General features: G+C 43.3%; 1 protein-coding gene across 1 annotated transcript; it reads right to left on the bottom strand.

The window, feature by feature from the left end:
• Positions 1–1,702: 1,702 nt before the first annotated feature.
• OPALIN (oligodendrocytic myelin paranodal and inner loop protein) lies at positions 1,703–15,888 on the bottom strand. Its single transcript, XM_043475501.1, has 6 exons — positions 15,484–15,888; positions 11,272–11,334; positions 7,394–7,429; positions 6,209–6,328; positions 4,812–4,868; positions 1,703–3,457 (listed from the first exon to the last, which is right to left on the bottom strand). Exons 1-6 carry the CDS (start codon positions 15,484–15,486, stop codon positions 3,281–3,283), a joined length of 456 nt encoding a protein of 151 aa, XP_043331436.1. The 5' UTR covers positions 15,487–15,888; the 3' UTR covers positions 1,703–3,280.
• Positions 15,889–16,544: the final 656 nt, after the last annotated feature.

Raw genomic sequence — 16,544 nt, 5'->3', positions numbered from 1 at the left:
GTGGTCCACTTGGATTTGAACAGAACTGCAATGCATTTTACATCCTACATGTCGCTGGTATACAAAGTATAACATTCTCACAAGAAACAAGCCCAAAAATGTGTTTAGCCTTCCCTAACCCAGGAGCAGGAAGCAGAATGAGGTGAGGTTACTTTTACCATCTCTACCTTCTTGCTGCAAAATTAATGATGAAGATGATAATGATAATGGACAGGATCCCCTTTGGAGGCTGACTCAGTTTCCAAAGTGACACATCTAGTGTGAAGTACACTAAAACCCACACTCAGCCTTCTTGTCTATAATTCTTATGAGGTATTCTTAACAAATAATCTCCATGACTTTCATGTAAACAGGCATCTCCATAGGAAAGTTTAATTTTTTTCACTCCATTTTCCTTTTTCTATAAAACTAAAAAGGCACAACCATTACTAATTTCAAGTCAATTTGTATTAAAAGTGTGGCAGCAAGTCACTTAAGAAAGGTTGAATTTGACATCCTTGTCACTAACCTTCAGCTGTCATTATCACTGTTTATATTTAACTGTTGGTAGGGGTATTGCAGATTGCTTTGAGAATCGGAAGAGATTAATGGAATCTCATCCCATGAGTAATGATTATTCATATAAAATTTGCATACAGCTTCAGGGAATTCATATCTTCTTAAACCTAGGTTTAAAGGAATTCTAATTTTGCCTCCAGTTTTGGTAATTCACCCATCATTCCTTCAGGTAAAATGCTTCTACAGTGTGTGTGAAGTTTGGGGAGTTTGGGGGTTTGGGGAGTTTTTCGGGTCCTTAGTTCAGGATGATACTGAAAGTTCTTGAGAGTGGATTTCATTCCACCTTTTAGGCACTGAGTACGTGAATCTGTTCTTGTCTAATTCCAACTTCTCCAGAGAAAGACTGTGTTTGTCCCAGAAAGGACACCAACCACATTCCCACATCCTCTTGTTCTCCTGGCAAAATGCAGAATAAAGAAAGAGAGTTTGGGATTTACCTGGTGGTCTAGCGGTTAAGACTCTGAGCTCCCAACCCAAGAGGTTTGGGTTCGATCCCTGATCAGGGAACTTAGATCCCACATGCCACAACTAAGAGCTTGCTCTAGGCAATAAAGATCCTGACCCCATCTGGTCAAATAAAAAAACAAAGCAAAACCCAGTGGGCAGAGATTATTGCTCTGTGTGCCTTGGATTCTTTTTTTTTTTTTTTTTAAAGCTTAAATGAGGTAAAACTGAGATATAGTAATTGTATGTTTAAAGTGTACCATTTAATAAGTGTTGATGTGTGACACACCCATGAAGCTATCACCACAATCAAGAAGGAGAACACATCCATTACCCCCCAGAGTCTCTTTGTGGCCGTTTGGAATCTCTCCCTCCACCCTTCCTCACCCCACCATCCCCAGGCAATGGTTGATATGCTTTCTGTCACTATTATTCATTTACATTTTCTAGAATGTGACTGGCCAAGGCCATCCCAGTGCTAGCACAGGCCCTAGGCTGGGGAGCCAGAGCTTCTGACTCCCAGTCTCAGCATTTTGCTCACAACCTGGGCTGCCCTCTGTGAACAACTTGAACATCGCCAGCACCAGCTGTATCCTGGAGGTGACCTTGATTCCCACTCTAGGGCCAATGGCCTATGCTCTAATATAGGCAAAGAAAAAACACAGACATGTTGGAGGCCCACAAGAACGCTCATTTTTGTTTTTCACTTTATTCCAAAATAAGCTCTTGTGCATCACAGCAGAAAAAAGGTGACAGAAATATTGAACCTTGATAGTTTAGTATAAACCATTTAAAATAAGGTAATAAGCAATGGATTGTAAGCAGAATTACATGAAATAAATGGTCCAAAATATAAGTCACACCTTACTTTATAGACTAAGTCATGTTTCCGTTCACCCTCGCAACACCCCTAAGGGTAGAAGGAAGAAAATGACAGTCTCCATTTTGTACCTACAGAGCTAAGGTCCATGATCTGCCCCAGAGCTCACACCTATGAGTGTCAAGGCCAAGGCCACAGTCATGTTCTCAGCAAATCCAAGCTCCTTCTCAACAGGTAAGAGAAGTAGGAGCACCTGGATCACAGCCAGATCTGCTTGTTAACGGGTCTAGACTCAGGGGTCTTAGCACAAAACTGAATTTCACAAGGAGCTTTGACGAGCACGTGTTGGCATGGCAGTGATGGGGTGTGAAGAATCTGTCCTGGGTTGTTTGAATTAGAGGAGCCATGTTTCTGGGCATTTAGGGGTCCCGTGTGAGAAAGGAATATCTCCACAGCTCCTCAAGGTGGCCCGTGCAGCTGGTGGGTAGACCCGAGATCTCCTGGACCCAGGTTCTCCCATCAGGGGAACAATGGACCTGTGCTAGGGAACCAGGACTCCCAGAAGCCTCCTCCCAGGAGCGATGGTGGACACCTTGCCTGATCCAGCTACCGCTGTTCATGGGCTCCCCTCAAATGACAGTCACGTTGGTACCTGGATCATCCCTTTGGTCCTGTGTTCACCCACCCAGAGTCCTCTTGACCTCTCTTCCTGCTCATGAGATATTCCCCATTGATGGTCCAAGGACTTGAACCTTTCTCTCTATTCCCACAAAATAAGTATAGCCCCTATTTCTAATAATCTTTTGAAATAATCTCTGCCTTCCTTCCACCCTCTTTACCCTCAGCACACACATGTGCTCACCAACCCCCACAACACACACACTTTGAATACCCTCTGATCACAAGAGAGAGAGATGAATGACCCAGCCACGGGCTGCCCCTGTGGTCAGGGAACGTGTGGCTCCCCCTGATTTCTACCCTGAGGTGTTCAGAGATAAAGAACTGCTCCTTCTCACACGTCCCCTTTGAGTATCATTTAAATCCCAACCCGCACCATGTTAGCCTTGGCCAATCTGTCCATGGAAGCCAGGTCTAATGGCTTTTTTGAGAAAATGGATGTGAAAAAAGATGAAAAGGTGAGCCACTGAGAAATCAAACTCCTTTCCCCAAATCATAAAGAAAAGCAAATCCCCACTGGGGGTCAGGAGCAAGTTTCAAGGGCTCCTTTTGAATGCACAGTGACTTCACTGATTATTAAACCACAAGGTCTGAGAGTCAGAATGCACTTTATCAGATCAGTTCCTTAAAGAGTAAAATCAACCCTGAAGTTTTCCAGATCTGCAAATGAAGTTTGGAGTGGTTAAGCAGCAGCTTGGCTTCTCTCCTCGCTCCGGGCACGATCGATCCCTGTATGTTTAGCTCGCTCCCAGCTCCAGGTCTGCTGCTTGGCTCGCCGCCTCACTCCAGGCTCAGTCTGGGAATGAGCCACCACAGGCCCCTCCTTCTTTCCACTTCGACAGCAGGGCGGTAAGTGTCACGCATGGGCTCCTCACTTCCTGATACTGTCTTCACATATATGTGGGCTTCTTCTCCTCCCATCATATTCTTCTCTTGGGTAGGTAACCTCCTAGGATTCTTGAGAAAACAAATAGGCTTTTTAAAAAAATACATCAAAGACTTTTGCTTCTGGCCAAGTTGGAGAAAAAGCAACCAGATCTACCCTCCCACCTGAAACAACCAACCATCAGACAAAACATTTGAAACATAGTTTTCAAGACATTGAACATCATCCATGTGATCACTGGATGAGTTTTAATCTATCATCTTCCTATTTGTTTGCTATTTGTTCTATCTGTTGTTGTTGGTACTTAAATTGTTTCCTGACTTTTTTTCTACATGTATTTTAGAAGCACCCTATTGTGTTCCATGAAAAATACCTGTTGAAATTTATATTGTAATTACATTTATTATACAGATCAATTTGAAGTTGTTTGATACATATATATATTGAGTTCTTTGATCCAGGAGCATTGTATAAAAACTCCCATTACTTAGGTTTTATTTAAATATCTTTTACTGAAACTTTATTATTCTCCATGAAGGATTATATGGTTTTGTTAGATTGATTCTTCATCATTCTATATATTTTTATTACCACTATAAAATTTTATTTTTTTAAAAATTACTTTTTAAAATTAATTGTTACTGATTTTTAGAAACAAAAATTACTCTTTAATATTGACTTTTACCTCCAGTAAACTTGTTAAAATATCTTGCTAATTCTAGCAATATATCTGTAGATAATTTGGCTTTTTATGTAGATAATTATATTATCTACATATCAAATAATGACACTTTTCTTTCTTCTTTTACAGTTTTATGCTTTCTGCTTCTTTTTTCTTTTCATCTTTGTTGAGGTATAATTGACAAATAAAGGATATTTAAAGACTACAGTGTGATTATTTGACATATGTATACATTGTGAAAGAATTCCCCTTCATTGAGTTAATTTCTACTTTTTTTTTCTCAACATGCTGCACTGGCTAGGACCTAAGAATAATATCTCAGTAGAAATGGTAACAATGAGCATCTTTGTTTTGTTTCTGATCTGAAAGAGAATCATTAGCATTTCACCTTTAGGTATGATATTTGCTGTGATTTTTTAAAAAAGATGTCTTGTTTTAAGTTAAAAAAATTCCTTAAAAATTTTTAGTTTGTTCGGAATTCATATCACAAATGGCTGTTCAATGTTTTTGAACTCTCGTCTCCTCTAGAAGTGATCACACGGTTTTCTCTTTTGTCAGTGGAACAAATAATAGTAAATTCGTTTTCTGATATGAATTCAACCTTGAATTCCTGTCCAGCCAATAAAAGTATAATGAGAACCTCCTTTGTGCTCACACTGTGCTCCTGCACACGACAGGCTTGAAGACCCTTAGCTTGTTTGTCGTGTGAATGACGTATAGTGACTATAACCAAGAGTTCTTACCTCAGCTATCCTGGGGCTGTCATAGATTTCTGTAATTTCACAAGGCTTCTCACTTTCCTAAGTTGGTTAAGAATAAAATAAAAAAGAAGAAGAAATGAAAGGTTACAACATTTGCCCATGACCATGATTAAAATCAGTGGTTTTTTTTTTTTTTTTTTTTAATTTTATTTACTTATTTGGCTGCCCTGGGTCTTAGTTGTAGTATGTGGGATCTAGCTCCCTGACCAGGGATCAAACCTGGCCCCCTGCACTGGGAGCTCAGAGTCTTAGCCACTGGACCACCAGGGAAGTCCCAAATCAGTGGTTCTTAAAACTAGCCACACATTAGGATCAGCAGAGTGCTTTAAAAACAAAACAAAATAAACAAAAGGATAATAACTGGCCCCCTAAAAAACACAAACAAGAGATACCACTGTGAGTTACTTAAGAAATAATATAGGTTGACACTGTGGAGAAGTGGGTGGGAGTAGAAATGAAACAAGATTGACCGCTGTGGATAACCAGATTCTTTATACTATCCCTTCTACTTTAGTATCTGTTTAAAATGATCCATGATAAAATGTTGAAGGTTTTTTGATACCAATGCCACAACTCTATCTTCCAGAGATTCTGATTTAATTGGAGTTATTTTGGAGTTGAACTAACCAAGAAACAGAAAATGTTCTATCACTTGCCGAGGTTCACATATAAATTGTAAAGTGGCAGACTCAGAGATAGGACCTAGGTTTTTTTTTACTCCCTGTTAACACTTACCAGTGTGAGAACAATCAGAAATGCTCATAAATAAGGATGCAATTAGAACACAGAGTCCACACAATATCGCTGTATCACAACCATGGCCTCTGTTTGGATATGGGTCAGAGTGGCCCTTGAATTCTGAGCCTGGTCTCCAGAGAACTCTGGTATTTGTAAGGGGTGGGATCAGAAGATTCCCTTGTGACTGATGTGTGTTAGGATGTAGGAAAAGTACAAAGATAAATACAGTCACATGTTCCTGGAAATATCCTTTTGATGGCCATCTCAGCAACTGTCTCCCGTCTTTCGTAAATTCACCTCCATCTTCTTTGAGAAGCTTCTTTGAGAAGCTTGTGTCCTTGTTTCTCAAGGTTAGAAAACACACTCACTGCACAGACGTGTTCGCCATGGCAACAAACATCCCTCTCTGCTCCTACTTGCGCCACCCCCAGTACGGTCCTCAAGTGACCTGAGGATTGGATGATAAATCAGCTCTGCCTGGGGGGTAGGGTCATGAGTCTGAGACAGAAAATGAGTCACAGAAACACCCACCCTTTTGTCCTCAGAAAACAGACACGAGTCCTGGCACCCCCAGCCCAAAGCCAGTTCACTGAATACTGATTCCCACCAACATGTCCCGACCCAAAGAAACTGCCAGTCACCTCAGTGGACTCACTGCTGCTTCTTCGTCGGTGAATCAGAGTAAACAGTAAGGCTACCAGCAGGGCCGTGGCCACCAGGGATGGGATGCCTGCTGCTAACCCAAGAGAAGGCCCGCAGTCCTGCACAGAGAAAACAGTCAGATTCTCCCAGAAAAAAAGGGAAGAGTTCAAAAGATTAAAAGTAAAACAAAACTCTGCATGGATCCTCAGTGTCCTACACAAAATCAAAGGTGTAATGAAATACAGTGAAAAATTGTTTCCAATGTACATGACAAATGGCTCATTTCCATCGTACTTAATGCATGTTCCTTAAACTGATTGGAAAAGGACAAGAATTCAGTAGAAAATTGAACAAACATATGAACAGGCCATTCCTAGAAACAGAAATGTGTGTCGTATCAATATAGGAAAAGCTGAAAAACAATTCAAAGCAACAATTAGCATTCTTATCTGTTAGTTCAGAAAAAAGTAAAATATATACCAAAAAGTTTTACTGTATACCACACCATATAAATTTATGTACAATAAATGCATGAACTGATTAATTTCCAAATTCACATTTTCTTTGATCTGAGTGGAAGTAGCCATGCTTGTAGCCCCATAAGTTTTCATATTTGTAATTACTTGCAGAGAGTATTGAGAATCCCTATAGATGTGCAACTATCATATAACACTGGAGTCTCTGTCACTTTTGAGGGGGTGATTTTACTAAAGAATGACAAAACATATAAAAGTATATAAATTATAAATATGCAGCTTGATGACTTCATATCATGAACCCATCCAGGTAACCTGCTCCTGGATGAGGAAACAGAAGATTGCCAACCCCTGAGAAGCCCCCTTGGGCTCCTATCCAGCCACTGCATGTGTATCCTGAAATCCATCACTGTAGTTTAGCTTTGTCTACTTTTCAGAGTTATCTTGATGAAAGTAGAAAGTATGTACTCTCTCATGTCTAGCTTCTTTTGTTCCAGACTTTGTGGAATCATCTGTGACTGTTCATGTTCTCCTTCCCTTTTGAACTGAGTTGGTTGTAAGAAAAACAGCTGAGCAGGTTATTTGCTTGGTGACAGTTCACATAGCAAACATCATCTAATCTTCAAAATGAATGTACAAGATGGGTACAGCATTATCCCATTTCTAAGTGACTGAACCAAGGCTCAATAATTTAAGTGGTATACTTACGGTTCCTTTTCCATCAGTCACAACTGGAGAGGAAGTCTGTGTAGAAAAAGAACACACATCTTAAGATAACAAAATCTATAGAATGCACATCATATAAGATTGTCTGCCCAAGGTTAAGCTGTAAATGCCTAAAGTATATCCCTTTGCTAAACTTTCCATTAAAAAACAACAGATGACAACAACTGTGGAATAGAGTCTTCCTCAATCCTTCCCAGGTAAGAAGGAATAAGATTGGTTACAAGGCACGAGAAATCAGAAATTCAGGTGAGAGCTTCGTTATTCACCCTGTGAATTTGCCATAATACATTTTACTACTCAAAAAGGCTTTATCCTGTCCCAAGTCCCCACACCCTTCCCAGCACACTTTGGGCCTACTTGTCCCCATTGCTAGAAAGGAAAAAATATAAATACCAGTGGAGCCAGGCTCTTTAAGAAGACCTTGGAGGAAGGAAGTGTAAGTCACTCCGTTGTGTCCAACTCTTTGTGACCCCACGGACTGTAGCTCACAAGGCTCCTCTATCCAGGAAAGATACTGGAGTGGGTTGCCACTTACTCCTCCAGAGTATCTTCCCAACCCAGGAATTAAACCCAGGTCTCCTGCATTGCAGGCAGATTCTTTACCATCTGAGCCACGAGGGAAGGCTACTTGTTTCTAAGAAGGCCTTCCTTGTTCCCTTACCATAATGAAGCAGATGGCTTGGGCAGGTCTCTGAAGCTGTGAATTATCCATATTCCCGACATAATTCCATGTTGAATGAATACATGTTTCTAGTTCACAGCTCCACTCAAAGAGGGGCACTGAATTTTACCCATTTATAAGATATTTCAGATGAGAGTCTTATCTGGATGGAGAAATCTCAGGGCACAATGTTCCACGTTAGCAACTAACTCGTGTAAGCTATGCTAGGTGGTGTAGTGTGGGGTTAAGAGCATGGGTCCGAGTCTCCCGCTGGAATGGGGTGTTGATTTCTCCACTCACAAGCTCATGGGCCTCATTTCTTCAACCATAAAATAGGGCTGTGAGCACCTACCTCTAGGGTTGTTTGGAGGATCAAATGTTCACCAGGAGTAGAAGCTTTGATCGTCCCTTTAAACTTGGCAAAGTTCTGGCCAGACCTGTTATTTATTGAATATTCTCATCAACCATGGGCTTCCCTGGTGGCTCAGACAGTGAAAAGTCTGCCTGCTATGCAGTAGACCCAGGTTCAACCCCTGGGTTGGGAAGATCTCCTGGAGAAGGAAATGGCAAACTACTCTAGTATTCTTGCCTGGAAAGTCCCATAGACAGAGAAGCCTAGCGGGCTATAGTCCATGGGGTCACAAAGAGTAGGACACGACAGAGGGACTTCACTTTCACTTTCACTCATCAACTTCAGTGAGTACATTGGAATTCCAGTGGCTTCGTCTTTTTTATAGTTTTCTCTATTTTACAAAAAGAGAAGGAAAAAAAATGATCCGGATCTCAGAGAAGTTATGGGTCTTCTCCCAGGTTTCACAGATAAATTTAACTTGAACTTGGATGTTTGCATTCCAAGCCTGGACCTCTTTCCCACAGAGCTCTGATCAAAGAAATATTTGCTTAACTTGGTATTGACACTTGGTACTTAAATGGTTTTAGTTTTACTGAGACACAATCTCACCACCACCCCACAATATGACCTTAATGCTGTGTTTGCCTAAAGTGTTCTGTTTCTCAGGGTGATGGGAAGAGGCAGATATTGTTTCAGGTAAGATGTTCTGCCTTCAGGTTACAGAAATTCATTTGAGCTGGCTTTGGATCCCCAGAATGAGTTAACTCTAAAAATTCAGGGGTTCCTCGTGGAGCCCACAGGTGGTGGGAATACGGCTTCTCCAGGCACTAAAACTGGGGCCTGAGACTTTGTCATGACCAAAGGTCCCTTCCTCCTGGAATCTCTCCATCACTCCTGGATGGCATGGCCTTTCGCTTGTGCTCTTCTCTGCCTGTTTGCTTCCTTCTTTCTCTCTCTGGATGGATTTTTCTGCCCTCGTGAACACCTGCTAACTGTACCAGCTAATGCGTGTGAAACCCTTATTATGTGCCAGGCTGTTCAAATACTTTCCCTCTATCAGCTCATTTATTCTTCACAACAGCCAGTGAAGCAGGACTAAAATGATCCCCATTTTACAGTAAAGAAGATTGAGGCACAGAGAAGTGCAGTAACTTGTGTGAGGTCACACAGCCCTCAGTGGTAGATGCCAAGTGGTCTGACTTCAGGGTCCAAGCTCTTAAATGTCATGCTGCTCTCCTTTCCATGACAAATGCAGTACCCCATCCCTAATTTTCATACTTGACCATTCAGTATGGCCCAGCAGGGGCTGACTTGCATATGTGGTCCTGTTCCCCACTCCCTGCAGAGAGGCTCTGATGCACCTGGCATCCACCTCCCCCCCACTTTCCAGGGCATCCAGCTACACCAAAAGGGAAGGATTATGTGGCAGAAATATAATCACAGATAGGGTGGCCAGATGTCCTGGTTGTTCAGAAAAGTTGCCTAGGTTGCAACACATCAGTGCTAAAACCAGACAGTCCCAGGCAGACTGGGGTGGCTGCCGTCCTACATAGATTCAAGGGAGGAGGGACAGTTCTCAGAGACGCTCCAAAAGGTGATGACTAGCAGCATTAGTGCCTCCCTCTCACCCCCTCACCCTCATGGCCCTAAGCAATGGCTCCTTGCTTCTCGGAGTTACCTTCCTAGGCTGCGCCAAGCCAGGATAAGACAGAACCTGGGATCTCTACAGACGGGCTGGCTTCAAGTAGCCAGGTGACAAGTGCCGCCAGTCACCATATTGAAAGATTTGGACAGGGAAGGAGAAGGATAGGGGAATAGGCTATTGACAGTATTGACAATAGGCTATTGTCAGCCTCTGCAGACAATAGGCAGAGGCTGAAGCAAGGAGCACGTGAGTCAGGGAGGTTCAGAAGACAGGGCCCTCACCAGGAGGGGAAGCAGGTGCCGGGGAGTCAGGGGCAGGGTCGCCAGTGTGGGCAGCAAAGGCGGCAGTGGGCCACTAGGGTCTGCATTTCCGCTGCCCTCATGTCACAGTAAACGTGACCACCGGCTTAGGCGTCCTCTTTCCTGGCAGTCAGTCTATTTTCTTTAAATAACTATATGACTTTTTAGAAAAACTTGGCATAGCCCAAACCACTAAAAACCTGGGCCAGGAAAATGCCTAGCTCCATCAGAGCAGCAATTCTGGTCAGAAAACAATCCTGGTGTGTTATCTTCTAAACAACGGGAGAACAAAAGACCGAGGGTCAATTCTGGATTGAAACTGTCTGCCATCATCAATTGAAAATCTCCATGTGGACTTGCAACTGTCATAATCCAGAGCCATAAGATGTTCATTCATCTTGACCCATGATTTCCCTTCTAGACTTCATTCTAAGGAAATCAGGTTAAGTGCCAACAAGGATTTATTTATACCTATGCTTATCACAAAAGAATTCTTAATTGTGATTGGTCATTTAGCTAAATAATTCACTTGAAGAAATGTCACATGACCACTCTCAGTTACTTTTATAAAGGCTGATGGAAAACATTTGTTATATAAAATTACAGGTGAGAAGACCATGGTATGAAGACAACAGAAGTCAACATTTATGTAGGGTCAAACAGGACTGGAAGGAGTGACCCCAGTGTTTTCTACTGATGGCAATTTAAGTGTTTTTTGGTTTCTTGCTATTTTCCTTTTCAAAATGTTTATTTGTAATTCTTATCATTGAGAACATGTCTCTCAGCATCCCCAGCTCTTCATAGTGCTTTGAAACCTGTGTAACATTACAGCTTTACATGAGGTTTGTGTGATGGTGCCCTGGAGGCCCAGTGTCAACTCTGCATTGATCTCTGCTCACCTACCTGATAAGCGGGGGCCGCTGTACCCACCGTGTTGGCCGGCAGTGTGAAGTTCAGTGAAAAACTCTGCAAGACAGAAGGAAACCTTAAAGCTTCCAGTAATGGTCAGCCAGGCCATAGTCTGACCCCTCCACCAAATGCCATAGACCCTGGCGGACTCCAGGAGAATTTACTGACCCCACAGGCTTAGTCAGCTCCAGCCTTCCCTCCCAATCTTGGCCCCCGAAGAGGCAGGGGAGCAGGTGAGTCAGGGGTCGTGAGATCCCCCCTCAGCGTCAAGGCAGTCCTACTCTTCCTCCCCTCCCAGGTCCTCAACCAGGGCCAGTTTAAGGGACCAGCCAGTCAAGCTATTTCCTGAGAGGTCCTGACTCAAAAGGGCAGCAAAAACATTAATAGAAACATTGAGCAGAGTGCTGAAAGTTGTTTTTTTTCTTTCTCTCCCTGGAACTCCTTTCAGGAAGGAACCTGTGTAGACTGATGGCTCTTTCTCCTTGGGGTGGGAAGTAAGACCCCAGCGGCTCCCACTTCAACTCCCTCACAGGAGGAGAATCTGAGAAAGACAAGTTTCCCTTTTTACTGAGTCCTAAGGCAGGGGTTTCAGGCTGGAGCTGAGCTGGTCGGGATGACAGAGGAAAGAGGCTAATGCTCTGTGACCTCCCCTCACGTAGAAGCCAGCCTCATGTCTCCCTCAAATATGGGGTCAATATTTAAAGATTGTGGGCTTTATACACACTACCAAGTATCAAATGACCCTTGCAGGTGGCGCTAGTGGTAAAGAATCCACCTGCCAAAGCAGGAGACGCAAGAGACACAGGTTCGATCCCTGGATTGGAAAGATCCCCAGAAGTAGGAAATGGCAACCCACTGCAGTATTTTTGCCTGAAAAATTCCATGGACCGAGGAGCCTGGCAGGCTACAGTCCATGGGGTTGCAAAGAGCTGGACATGACTCTGACTGAGCGCATGTATAAAATAGATAATTAAGAAGAACCTGCTGTATAGCACAGAGAATTCTACTCAATGCTCTGTGGTGACCTAAATGGGAAGGAAATACAAAAAAAGGGGAGACATATATATATATATATGATTCACTTTGCCAGAAACTAACCAACATTGTAAAGCAACTATACTCCAATAAAAATTTTAAAAAGAAAAAAAAATCATGGACTCAATGGGGCACCAACTTGTTAGCCTACCCAGGTGTCCACTTTCCAGGATTAGGTCCTGCCCAGGGCCTCTGGCGGCTCTTTCCTCCTCCCTGTTCCCATCTTCCATCCTTCCACTTTGGGCTCTTTTATGTTAGTTTCTCCCAGCTGCTCTTTCCCCAGTGCCTTCCCTGCCTGGATGTGAAAAAATGGGTGGACTCTGCCCCAGCTCTGCTGGTGACAGTTTCTGCCCCTGGATCAAGGGGCTGGAGTGGTCTTGTTTCTACCTGATTGGCCCCCCGCCTTGTTCAGTCACCCTTGATTCATGCCCCCTGGCCGGGCTCTCTCTCATTCAGCCCCAGCCTCCCCAATCCCCGACAACTTGGCTTAAACTCCAGCTCCTGTTCTTCCTGAAGCCTCTGAAACCTGGTTTTATCATTCTAGAAGAAATGTGCTTACTAAGATTTAAAATAAATTTGTTAGCCAATAATGGGGAGATTGGGATGGATTAGAGAATCCTAAGATTTCAGAGCTGAAGTGCCTCCAAGATTGTCTACCTCAGACCCTCATTTTACAGAAGAGGAACCTGAGGCCCAGGGACTTCTCAGAAATTCCCTCATGGATAAAGGAGAACAGTGAGAGCTTATCTCTTAAAACAGACAAATGAGATTGGGCCATGTGACTCAAATCCAACCTGGAAGATGGGTCTAGAGGTGATAGTACCAATATATACAAAATTGATGAAACACCTATTCTAGCTAGCTTTCAGGTAGGTTGGAATTCAGAGAGGTCAATGAATGAGAAACTCTTTTGTGAACTAAAAATGTTTCAAGCACCTACAAGGTATAGTTCCCACTGCCGCCTGCCCCAAAGATTGTGTTTCAATTAGGATGGCCCCAGCAGGCCAGCACCCTTCTGTGGCAACTGTTCACTTCCCTGTCTCTTAGCAACAGGAAACCCTTACTTTATAGAAAGGAAAATTGAGGCAAGAATTTGAATGGATTGCCCAAGTTCACATGATTAGTTGGCTGTCACTGGGACTTGGGTCTTTTGGTGAAAGCCTATTTCTTTCTTTTTTTAGAAAAAAAAAATTATTATTTACTTATTTGGCTGTTCTGGGTCTTAGTTATAGCATGCAAGATCTTTAGTTGGGGCATTCAAACTCTTGGTTGCGGTATGTGGGATCTAGTTTCCTGACCAGGGATGGAACCCAGGATCCCTGCTTTGGGAGTGCAGAGTGTTAGCCAATGGACCACCAGGGAAGTCCCAGCAGCCTTTCTCCCATGTCACAGGCTTCCTCAGGACTCCTAGAGTTTCTTCAGAATAATTGGAGCCCCCAGACTCACAGCACTTTGCACCTCCTCTTCCAAGACAGTATTAGTAAGACATCTGAGCTACTTAGGTCTTTTTGCTCAAGGGACCTACCTTCATGCTAACATCGACCAAGCCCACAGAGGATGCTGGCTGGTCACGGCATCAAATGCAGCTGCCCAGAGCCTTATCTCATCAGCAAACACTAGCTACTGATGTCAGCAGGCCCAGGACAAAGCTTTCTTTGGGGGACAACAGAAGGGAGGAGCAGCAACAAGTTGGCCACTGCATGTGCTGTTTATCAACATTTGGATGACGAAGATTTTGGCCAACTTCAGAAAGACATTTATATTTTGTAGAAACACACTACAGTACTCTCATGGAGAAAACAGCATCACGTACATGTGGGTGGAGAAGAATATGATTCAGTGTCCTTTAGAGAGAAAGCTGAGTAGGGCAAGGCAACTCTGGCCTTGGAGTCCCCTGATCTGGATTCAAGTCCACTTAGCCACTCAGTCGCTGTGTGGCCTGGGGAAAGTGACTCAGGCTCTCTGGTCTCCATTTCTTCATAACAAATCTATTCTTCCAGGCACAGTTATTCCACCCTCACAACTGGGATACTATTAACTTGCCCTGCCTGTCTCACGGGATAAACTCAAAGGAATTAATGTCTGTGGCAGTTCCTTCAAAACTATAAATTACTCCAGGTGAGGGATCCCATGGTGTCATATTCTTCATGGCCTGACCAGCATGGAGCAAGGCACAGGGGAGCCACTAGGACAATATTGCTGGATGGAATTGTCTGCATGAATTTACAATATTCAAAGTACAGAAATTTGGTACAAGACACTCTTTGCTAGTCTAAGCATTATGTTGATATCTACATAGTGGTTCCAAAGGGACATCAGGATCTCAGTGGCTGAGTGTCACTCATTATGAGTCTGCTGTTTGCGATGGGAATGAGGGGAGACGGGCTAACTACTCACGGTGACTGAGGATACCCCATGTGTCACACACTGTTCTCATCCCCACAAGGGGCACACTCTTACCCCTACATCATAGGTGAGGGAACTAAGAGACCAAGACAGGTTTCTCAAGGTCCCCAGCTGGTCAGTGGGAAGAGGCTGAAGAAGAAGAGGCTGGATCTTCCAAATAAAAAATCTTATTTCACAGATCTTCCTAACTCCAAATCGGAACAGCCCCTTTTACTAATCTCTTTAATGAAGGAGTCACAGAAGCCCCTTCTAACACAGCAAACTTCATTTGATTGAATCACAACCAAACATGTACCACAAGTCAGTAAGAAAGGTAGACAGTTTCTGATGCAACTTATGAGTCTCTCTGTTGTGGATCACACAGCAAAAGGCAGACTGAACAAATGATAAAGGACTCATTGCTCCAACTGGGAAGTGAGGTTAGCTGAAACATTTACTCTGCACCCTTGTAGGTGGGGTTTTAAAAGCAAAACTTTAATATTAAAATATAAGAGGCATCAGCAAATATCAGATGAGAATTTTTAATGATTAGTATTTCGTACTAGTAGGAAAGTAATTTCCTATTTTCATGATTAGCATTTCGTACTAACGGGAAAATAATTTCATACTAATAGGAAAATAATTAAAAGCCAAGCTCCTTAACTTCCTTTCACTGCAGGTACAGTTGTATTTTAATTAGAAGATGTGAGCTTTAAAAGCCTGGGTATTATTGTTTATAGAAAGAAATGAAGGCTAGGCAGAGGAAAGATGCTCACTTTCACTCACCATTTCCAACAGCTTCCCAAGAGCCTTCTCTAAACGCTGTCCTCGGCAACCTCGACTTTTTGCTGGTGTTATTGGCTTGTGTCTTGCATTTGTAGGAACATCCAACTGGGAGAGCAAGGGTGCCAACAGAAGAGGTGGCTCCAAAAGAGCTCTGGCCAAGCCATTTATGGTCAGGGGAGTAGCCGAGTCGTTGGCCAATCCCTCAGGGGAGAAGCCCTCCTGCTCCGCGGCCACGGTGTATGGCCCGGGTCGCCTATGCTCTCTGCTTTCATTTTCTGTCCTTTTTTACTTTCAAGCTCCTTCCTTGGTTACACCTTCATCTCAGCAAAGAACTCAGAGCTGGCCCAAGACCTTGGTGGCTCCTGCAGCCAGCAGCTCTTTAGAAACAATGGGTTACACACAGGCTGAGTGAGGCTGGCCACTCCACCCCCAGTGGCCAGGCAGTGGCATTGATCACTGTCCCAGCAATGAGGGAGTCAACACATCACCAGCATCGATGCAGGGGGTGCCTGGGGAATGGGGGCTGGAGCCTGCTCTGTGTTGGAGGCAGGGCTGTAGCTGCTTTAGGTGACGAGCATGAGTTTAGCCTCACCCTCATTCTTTTCTCACATTTTGATGCAGAGCCCCACAGACCGAGAGTCCAAGCCATTGACATGGACTGACTTATATTTCTTATGAGTTCTCTGTTAGAAGTTTACTTCTTTAAAACAATGAAGAAGTTGGAATCTCATGTCAACAAAACAACAAAATTAAAACCAATGATTTGGTCATTGCAAAGAGTGCATTCATTCATTCCCTCAACAAATCTTTAACTTCTCTAGGCCAAGCATTATTCTGGGCTCTGTTCCGGGCTTGGTGATAAAGACAAATTCCCAACTCTAGGGAACTCTAAGGAACATAATTTGTATGTTCCAGTGAGGCAGATGGACAACAGTCAGAACAGGACAGGGAAAATCATTATGGAGGAACAAGTTGGGTGTATAAGGGAAGAGGGTCTGGAGTGATGGGGAGGCAGCTGTCTCTGAGACATGACATTTAAGATGCATGTGAGAAAATGAGAA

The sequence above is a fragment of the Cervus canadensis genome, chromosome 8 (genome assembly GCF_019320065.1).
Source record: "Cervus canadensis isolate Bull #8, Minnesota chromosome 8, ASM1932006v1, whole genome shotgun sequence".
In the NCBI taxonomy this organism is placed as follows: Eukaryota; Metazoa; Chordata; class Mammalia; order Artiodactyla; family Cervidae; genus Cervus; species Cervus canadensis.
This window is presented reverse-complemented; position numbering and strand designations above follow the sequence as displayed.

Excerpts from the sequence above, each read along its gene's own strand:
- OPALIN (XM_043475501.1), bottom strand. Across the intron at positions 7,430-11,271 it reads CAGCGGCCCCCGCTTATCAG|ACTTCCTCTCCAGTTGTGAC; the intron begins GTAGGTGAGCAG and ends TTTTCTACACAG. Across the intron at positions 6,329-7,393 it reads TGACTGATGGAAAAGGAACC|GACTGCGGGCCTTCTCTTGG; the intron begins GTAAGTATACCA and ends TTCTCTGTGCAG.